The sequence below is a fragment of the Rhagoletis zephyria genome, unplaced genomic scaffold (genome assembly GCF_001687245.7).
Source record: "Rhagoletis zephyria isolate East Lansing unplaced genomic scaffold, Rhagoletis_zephyria_1.1 Rzeph_scaffold_17671, whole genome shotgun sequence".
NCBI classification, from domain to species: domain Eukaryota; kingdom Metazoa; phylum Arthropoda; class Insecta; order Diptera; family Tephritidae; genus Rhagoletis; species Rhagoletis zephyria.
Window position 1 is genome coordinate 1 of NW_016174732.1, and position 9,828 is coordinate 9,828.

Sequence of the window (9,828 nt, forward strand, 5' to 3'; positions counted from 1 at the left end):
CTACTCTACAACGTTTCAAAAGCGCATCATTTGGTAATCTTTTGGAGATACCCACTGAAGATGACAAGATATCTATTACTGAACGAATGCGTAACAAGTGTAAGTATCCAGTATGACTCCCATATAAACGTATGTATGATTTTACATTAGGGTGGTCCAAAAATGCACGTTAAGTCGAAATTTTTATGCTTCCACCCCTAGGTTTGTTCCATACTAAAAAATATGCCCTATTTTTTTTTATTTTGAAATCCAAAAAATATTTAGAGGTCGCTCAAAGCGCTCAAAGCTTTCCATGTGTTTTATAGGGGAAAACACAACTTTTCGTCGAAATGGTATAGAATTCTTGAAAATCAATATTTTCAAAATTTATTAGATTTATTTTTCTTCTGGAGATTACCAATAATAATAATAACCAATTATTTATTTAATAATTTTTTCATAGTAACGATACCTTATAGGTCCGCCGAAACCCCCAGAAAATGTCAGAAAATGCAACGGGGGATAAATAAAAAATCTTTAGTATTAAAAAATGATTAAATAATTAATTACGTATTGTTATTGGAGTCTTCTGAAGAGACAATTTCTACGAAAAGTGGTTTTTCCCGAAAAGTTGGTTTTCCCCATGGAAAACTTTGAACGCTTTGAGCGACCTGTAAATATTTGTAAATTTCCAAATAAAGAAATATTAGTCTAATTTTCTTTTAATATAGAACAATCCTAGAGGGTGAGAGCATTAAAGTTCCGACTTTACTTATTTGGACCACCCTTTTGTACATACCCTTGCGGTCAGCTGATTAAGTTAAGTGACATCTAGACCAGTTTTGGCTATTTTTCTTTTGTCTATTTAATGTTCATGATTTGTTTAGTAAAGGTTAGCCATTTGCATAATCAGCACCACAAAAATCCACATTCCAAACTTCGTACGAAATTCATAAAAGTTAAACAAACTTTAACATTTTAAACTTTTTATTAAAAATTTTAGGTATGCAGTTTTATAGCCCACTAATTTTTAGTAGGGGAAAGACCAAATTTTTTGCTCAAACCACCACTTAATAATCAGCTGACCACGAGTGTATGTATGTATGTATATTTGTATGCATTCCTGTTAATGTTTCACGAAGCAACATNGCAACATAATCAGCTGACCACGAGTGTATGTACATATGTATGTATATTTGTATGCATTCCTGTTAATGTTTCACGAAGCAACATGTACATATCTACATATCGCACCCTAAATCAAAAACAGTCATAACTCGATGTTTTCAAAATTGTTTTTTCTCTCCCAAAACAGTTCACAGACCATATTTCTAATTTCTGCAAAAATTCCTTCTTCACCACTATCTTCTCTAACTGGAAGTATAGTATTAAGATTGTTTGGTATTTTTTGAGTTGTGACTGTTTTTGATTTAGGGGGCGATATGTACATAAATATCTCGTTTGTTAGAAGAACATTATAACTTAAAAAATTTGAACTGCGGGAAAAATTATTTTGATATTTTTAGTAGGGCTTTTCCTTTTGCCCTCTGGTTGCTAATCGAAGTGGAAAGAGCAAAATTACACCAAAAAATTTACCTGTTAAAATCGAAAAGTTTTTAATCTGAGTTTTTATAAAATTTTTGGATACGTAGTTTTATAGCCCATGCAATTTTATTGTGAATATTTTAAAGAGAAATCACCTTGTGAGTTGTTGTTTGAGTCACTGTACATAAAGACATATGTAACTAATCGGGTTGTAAAAAAATCGTCCACATTAGGACGGTTCATTTATATTAGCTAAATATCTTGTTTTAATTATCATTTTGCATAGTTCAGTTTTTCGTATGGAGCTAATGGCAGTTTCTTAAGTGAGTGTACACTGTACATACATATGTACATACATATGTATGTATGTTTGTATATGTATGACAGAAGAATTTGGCATTTTCAAACCTTTGGCTTCTGCTAATCTAACAGAGCCTTTATTAAATTGATGATATTTATTTGTGTAGAAATTTTACCCATCTACAGTATCTAATCATACCTTTTACTAACTATTTAATTTTTTATGTTTCTCTTATAGTGCAACGAGGCGTCTTCAAGCTGTAAGTATGCATCAACAAGTTTTACAAAATCATTTGAATTAGGTTCGAGAAATGATTAAACTATCATTTATACTTATCATGGTTTTTATTTGCTCCCACAACTTTTCCATTTTGAAAAATAACTTTTTTTTCCATCTCAACTTAATTTTATATTTTTATGTAAACCCGGTGCGCGTATGAAATACACTTCTTTCATATTTTTGAAAACTACCCTATGCACACGGTAAGAGTAGCCCAATTAGTTCACGTTTTCCTTTCCTTCCTTTTTCAATGCTAGCGACTGGTATTTTTAACATGGCGGTGTCCTACGAGATTTCAATTGTCCGCTACTGCGTCAGCAGCTACCAGTAGCATCATACCATAGCCGATATCTGTGAGGAAAGCAATTAACTGCGCTTTGGTTTTGCATTTGGCAGTTCAAAGTAGAGTTGGGCACTTTAGTTCTTTTGAGTGAACCGTACAGTTGTAGTTCGTTCACCTTAGAGAACTAGTTCTTTAGTTCATATAGTTCACTTAGTTCAGTTGACATATACATTTATGTTATTTTTAACAAGGACTGTAATCATTATGAGTAAAATAATTTAAGTCAACATTTAATCATTACTTTATAATTTTTATATTTTTACTCAACGGAAAAAATCATTTTTTGATTTTAATTTTTTTCGATCGCAAATAATCATTATTTTATGGTTTTTACTTTTTTGCTCAGACATAATCATTATTTTTGAGTTTCATTGTTCCACTTAATAATAATGATTATTTATAAATTTGAAAAAGTCATACAGACGCAATCTACTGAAATTTTGACCTGAAAATTTTGGGACTTAAAGGCCCCTATTGCGAGTATCGACTGGCAGTAGAATAGAAATTTGTCGATCGAGTCGACCATCTCATATTTTGCTATTGTGTAACTTGATCGATAAAAATTTGTACTATTGTGAATGGTTGACTGAGTTGTAAACAGCTGTTTGCTTGTTTACATTTGTTTCTTTAGTGTCTCATTTACATCATTTTTAAAATAATGGCTTTTATTATAAAATTTAAAAAATGGATACAGTTGAAATATGGTTCAGTGATGAGGAAGATGATGTGGAAGCTAATAGATTAGTAGAGTTGGCTAAAGCAAGGAGGGAATTGCGAGATTCGTCGGATCCCTTGGAGTTGGAAGATGAAGTGTGTGTACATATGTGAATTTTATGAATATAAGTTGCGTTCCAGATGCTTCACGGTTTGTAGGTTTTACAGGATTTGCAGGAAAAGCTGTTTTCGTCATTAATAAACTTTATGGAAGCTTAAGAAATAAGGTACGGTTTAGTTATTTGTACAATGATGTTGGGTATTCGTGTCCAAACGCGTGACCCGAGCTTAAAAACTTTAACATAAAAGTGTAGTGAAAGAATTAAAATTTACTTTAAAATAAAGATTTCAAATTTCCAAGCACTAGTTAATTAATAAATTATGCAGTTTTTTGTAAGCTTTGATGTTGGTTCTGCGCAAAAACACTAAGGCGTAGCCAGAGTTATATGCACAAGAAATATTGTATATCTTTCACAATAGAAGCGGAGCTTCCGGCCTCATTCTCCTGCCTCAGCTCGACGCGCGGTTGGCGCTAGTTGGCTTTTGTTGCTTACAATTTTTGATCTGTAATTGAGACACATACATACATATGTACATATATTTCACAATTTCTTACAACTTCCAGTTCAATTGACTTACTTTTTATTCATTATAGCACCACTTTCTTATGTAAATTTTATAAACGCAAACTCCAACGAAAAAAAAAAACAGCAATAGAAGGATGAGCGATTAAAAAGGATTCACAGTCGCTAATTGAGCGACCAAGCGACACTCACAATAGCATCGATAATCGATAATCGCTTAATAGTCGTTTATCTACTGCCAGTCGACATTCGCAATAGGGGTGAAAGTGAAAGTACATAACGTCCGTTGAGCCACCGTCACCGGCAGTATTTGTATGAAGTAAGTTACATGAGCATGCTGTCGGCGACGGTGCCGCTCAACTCTCATCTTTGCTTGTGCGTTTTCGTCAAGTGACAACTAACTATTCAGTGTTTTGTTTACATGTTTGAACGTAAATTTTTCCAGTTTGTGAAAACCTTAATATTTATGGAAAAAATGTAAAAAATAATGGAGGAAAACTTAATAGAAGAAGTGGAAAAGAAAAATGCAAATTTTGCAAAGTATCGGCGAGTTTATGATTTTACGGGTGCAATGTCAAACGAATAGTGTGTAAAGGCTAGTTTTCACTAAACTGAAAAGTCACCTGGATCGCGAAAAACCACTTTTCCTGTAACTATTTCCATTTTTTTTTATATGTAAAGCGCCATGGAGACGATCAACTATCTTTATGCTTGACAAAAAACACGCGCACTTGCCTTTTGATCGTCGTGGTGATCAAGTGCGTGGTCAAGAAAAAGAAATTGTTTGTTGAATTGAGAAATTTATTTGAACGTTTGCGGGCTAGACCTCACACATATACAATGCTTGACGTATTTATTTGATTGTCTCCGTGGCGCTTAAGGTTCTGTTTTTGTTTACAAATGCAGCCTTGCCTATCGTTTAACACTTTTCATGAACTTGCAGGAAGAAAAACTTCGGACTAAAATCTGCAACTTCTAACTGAGAGAGAGAGCAACAAGTTACTCTCACAAAGGTGGTTTGACTTGCAGGTTTTTTTGCACCTGAAACGCTTTATTGCAAAAAAAAACTGCAAATCGTGAATATCATGAATATCGGGAGCATCTGGAACGCGACTTAAATATGTATCTCTTCCGTTGGTTTTTTCCAAATCGTTCTTTTTCCGAATGTACTTAGGTTGGCGTTGAAAAATACCAAAGCACTACAACAATGGCAACCTTTTATTTTAAATGTCAAAAATTGATTTATTAAGATTATAGCAAGTAATCTCGGCCGGTCTCACTTATGTTAAAATACAAAGTTCGGTTTCCGCCAAACCTCGACTTTTAAATTGATTATTTTGTGTTTACATATACTATATATACAAACATATTTGTACAGTTAATCATTTTAATTATTTTTTATATTATTCATTTCGCTCCAGGAATATGCGTTCGCCAAAGGGCGAAAAAAAACAAAATGGCATCTTTCGTCCAGTAAAAACGGAAAGTTTGTACTTGGAAGGAGGAATTCCGCCGGTGTTTCCAATATTCGGTGCTTCACTTGAGGAATTAGAGATGAATGAATCAATACACCCGAATGTGCCGCGTTTTGTTGTGGACTGTGTGTCTTACATCGAACGGAAAGACTGTATATTACAAGATGGATTATACCGAGCATCCGGCAACAAATTGGCTATAGATGACCTAAAGAAAAAACTTTCCGAAAGCTATATTTATGACTCAAAACTTTTAGTCGCTGATGACATACATACTATCACCAGTTTATTAAAGCAATTTTTCCGTGAACTGAGCAAACCTCTGATTCCTCAGCATATATACGACCAAATTGGACGCAATGTATCTGATGTTGCTGGTATTGAGATAATACGAGATATTCTTGAAAAGATTCCAGACCCCAACCGCGCAACATTGAAGTTTCTTATACGACACTTGAAAAAGTAAGTTGAACCAAATTATTGTCTCACTTAAAAAAAATAATAATAATAACAAGTTCTTCTTGAAATCAGTGTCGCTGCTTTTAGTGGGGAAAATCGAATGCCTGCGTCGAATCTGGCGATTGTTTGGGGCCCGTGCATATTTTCATCTAACCAAATGATATTTGTTGACATTGGTCGAATGAATACATTAACTAAACTGTTAATTGAAAATTACGAATACATATTTAGAGAAAATGAACGGCTAGTTAATTAAGCAAGTTTTACGAATCTTTATTTAAAATAAGTAGAATGCCAACCAAAAAATCACTTGTCGAAACATGCAGACACATGTATGTGCATTCATATCGCATATGTATGTATATGAAGTCGATATATTGTATCTATGTATATACGTATAATTTTTGATAGTATGCTTTAAAAAGTCTTCGCCGATTATATCTTTGCGTAAAGCAAAAACTGTGAAGCACAAACCGCAGCAAGGCCCCCCTTCCCCTTATGTTTAGCATGAGAGTTCTGATAGTTTTTACGTTTTCTCACAAAAGAGAATTTCGATTTAATAAACTTTTGAAGAAAGTAGGCAATATATTTGTAGCGGTATGTATGTACATACATTTGTATTGATGTATGTAAGTATGTACATAAGTCATCACGCTTCATAATCCTTAATGTTTAAATGTATAACATAGTCAGTAGGAAATTCCTATTTTTACAAAAAATAAGATATATTCTTAAAACTAATTATTTATGATATAATTCAACCAAATAAACAATGTGATAAAATACGTACGGAAATTAAATGTATAAAAATTAAGTGTCATATAATCACAAACTTTTTATCAAAAATGCGAACATGCATACGTACATACATATTAGCGCAGGCCGAAAATCCGATTTTGTAGAATGTTGATTGATAATAGCAAAAATAGTTCGCTATGCTCTAAAAACAATCTGTGTAAAAGATGACAATTTTTGGTCAATATCTTAGGCTCGCCCAAGTCCATCATAGTTCAGGTGATAAAAATTTTTTTTCTTAGCTTATTTCGCTGCGGTACAAAAATACTGGTCTAATACTTTCGAAGATAGTTGAAAGTTTAGTAAAAAAATTATTAATTAGTGTATTTATTAATTTTTATTTTTTGAGCACATTGAACTTTGATGGACTTGGGAGAGCCAAAAATTGTCATCATTCACGCAGATTGTTTTTAGAGCATAATGAACCATATTTTTGCCATTACCAATCAAAATTCTAAAAAGCGGATTTTCGGCCCACGCTAATACATATTTATACTATAAGACCACTTCAAAACAAAAAAAAAAGTATTTCATTTTCTCCTCTCAACGATAATTCTAAGAGGTTACGCATAGAGCGCAGCGGAGCAGATTAACATTTTTTTATTAAACAGTGTAAGGAAAAATTGTTACACCTTCAGGTACTTTTCCAAATCTTCAGATTTTTTTATATACTAGTTAACGCATTATTTTGCATAGGTAACATATATATATTACAGGTAGTTTTTCAATTAATCACATTGTGTTTACATTGTAATTGTAAAGCATTGGCACGGAGTGCTTGTAAATCAGCTTAATCTCTAAAGAGTATTCAAAACAAACTTTCCATCAATAAAGTTATAATAAAAAAAAATAAAAATAAACCTGACCTTTAGACCTAAAAGAGAAGAACTCATTTTTTTACGTGTTATTCCTATTCTTACGTGTCGATGCGCGACGCCTTAGTATTATCGTAGAGAGGGGAGATTCATGGAGGCTCATTACTATACCAAATACTAAAATTGGAGGTGGAGTCCGGTGGCATTGCAGAATCGTTTTTTACGTGGTCTATGTATGTATATGTATGTGGTTCATTAAACAGATTAGAAGTAAAAAAAAATGATTTTCCTTTATTGGCATATAAAAATTATATACACTGAGAAAAAAATAAACCATATCGTATTTGAAATCAATGTATATTCCGATCAGTTCTTGATTTATTTAATTTATATACTAATAGCCTCGTCTGATCTGAGTTTAAAGATGCGAATAAAACTAAGTTATTCCATTTTGCTAGCCCAACGTTTCGCTAGTACTTTTTAGCATCTTCAGGGGCAATTCGTTTATTTGGTATCTGTCACAAACCAATGAGATACAAAACATATTAAAACATAACCGTAAAGCAAGAAAAATATAAATAAAGACAATTACACATTTTAAATATAGGTACAAACCAACTCACACTATTGTTTTGAATATTTAAACAAATTGAAATTAGTAACATGAAAACATTTAAATTTCTGTGGCCGAAACGACATTAAAAACAAAAAAAAAACTTAATAAACACGTATACACCAGGGATGATAAATAGGTTTTTGAATTTTGTACCAAATGGCAAAAAAAAAGTACTAAGTCAGCCGAAAAAGTACCAACATTTAAAATACCATACATACATATGAACACATATGTTTTTAAATTAGGTAAATATCTCTATTGGTACGTGCATTTAACATCTCCAGTAAAACATGTCCATCAACAAAATTTCCGTGAAATGTCATCTGTTATCTCACAAGAGGAAAATATCCAGTATAGTTTGCAGCAATTTTCAAGCTACCGAACAGCTGCGCGAATTTTCGTTTATATTCAAAAATGTAAACAGAAAAAACTCTCCATCAATCAGAAATTCAGGCAACCGGATCACTGTAGCGTTTTCCAAGCAGAGGTAGCTGCAGTACAGGAGGCTTCGGATTGTTTGCTCTCTAGTGTAACCAATTTTATGTAGGCGAATATCTATTTCGACAGCCAAGCAGCTCTTGGATCCTTGTTGGTTCGTTAGAAAACGGTGAGGACTGTACTTCCCTATCGACCACATTGGATAACTACGCTATTAAGCTCATTTGGGTTCCGGGTCATAGCGAAATCATGGGTAGCTGCGTAGCCGATGAGCTTGCTTGAGAAATTGCTCAAGGTCTGGGTGCTCCGCTGATCTCATGCGGTCTCCTTCTGGACAGATGGACGTTTAGTCAGCTCAGCGTGCGCTGGGCAAAGACCTTTTGGATGCAAGGTGGCTAAGTCCTTCTGACCACGTGTAGACCAGGGGCGTAACAGGGAGCTCGTGAGACTAAGCAAGTTACACTACTCACTTCTTGTGAGCGTTCTAACTGGCCATTGCGTTATAGGTAAGCACGCAGTAAGGCTGAATATCATCGATGACCCTTACTGCACCAGCTGCATGGTGAATAGTGGTATGGAATTATCTCAACACCTGATGCTCTGCAGTCCTGCCTTTGCATAGCTAAGGTTCAAGCACCTCGGATCGCATTTCTTCCACACTCCCGATGAGAATAGATATCATTCGCTTGAGGAGCTTCGTGGTGAGCACCGAGCGTTTTTCCTACAAGACGCCATATATGTCATCGTCCTGTTCCTTCCCTCTCACCCTTTCCAACTTTCCCATGTCTTCCCCCTCCTCTTCTCATATAACAGCATACGTATGTTTTGTGGAGTTGTACTCTAAGTTTCCAATAGAAACAAAAGTATCAAGGTAATCAAAAAAATCGTACAAGTACTTTATTAAGTGCATGTAACACAAAAACTTTACAAAAAAAAACAGTTACATTTAATGCAATCGAAGTTTCACAAAAAAAAATTTTGCAACTGTTCCTTGATTTTAGCAACACTTTCGTTTTGAAGAAACACCACGTATTTACTTCCAATTTCAATGTATTGCGAGAAAATTTGGCGTAGCGCCGGGTTTTGACAAAATTGTATCAAAAATGTCGATGTAGTACCAATGTACTTTTGGGATTCAAAATGTACCAAAAAAGTACAATTGTACCATCAATTTCATCACTGGTATACACTGAAAACACTGGACTACAAATTTTAATTTGGTTTTTGTTCTCCAGACGCCACTATCCAATTTCGATGTAGAATTGCTCGGTGATTCCGAAATTCGGGTTAATTTTTTTTCTATGGATACTTTTTCGAGATATTTGCCGTTATTAAGTTTAAATCAAAAATTGGTTCCTTTTAATGACGTATATCTTACGAAACAATTTAAAAATCATAATATAAAATACGGCAAATGAAAGCCAATGAAATTCTCCATAAACCGTATATACATCATTTTCCGATAGGGCTTATTGTTTCTGACAA

At 33.8% G+C, this 9,828-nt stretch overlaps 1 protein-coding gene across 1 annotated transcript; it reads left to right on the top strand.

Annotated features, from left to right (window-relative positions):
- Positions 1-6: 6 nt before the first annotated feature.
- On the top strand, positions 7-6,514 carry LOC108379914 (rho GTPase-activating protein 15-like). The gene is made up of 4 exons (XM_017636278.1): positions 7-99; positions 2,063-2,084; positions 5,167-5,682; positions 5,752-6,514. The coding sequence occupies exons 1-4, from the start codon at positions 87-89 to the stop codon at positions 5,933-5,935; spliced, it is 735 nt and encodes a 244-aa protein (XP_017491767.1). The 5' UTR covers positions 7-86; the 3' UTR covers positions 5,936-6,514.
- Positions 6,515-9,828: the final 3,314 nt, after the last annotated feature.

Bases quoted from the DNA above. Each gene is read 5' to 3' on its own strand.
- LOC108379914 (XM_017636278.1), top strand. The intron at 2,085-5,166 runs GTAAGTATGCAT...ATTTCGCTCCAG, and splicing joins CAACGAGGCGTCTTCAAGCT to GAATATGCGTTCGCCAAAGG. The intron at 5,683-5,751 runs GTAAGTTGAACC...TCTTGAAATCAG, and splicing joins CTTATACGACACTTGAAAAA to TGTCGCTGCTTTTAGTGGGG.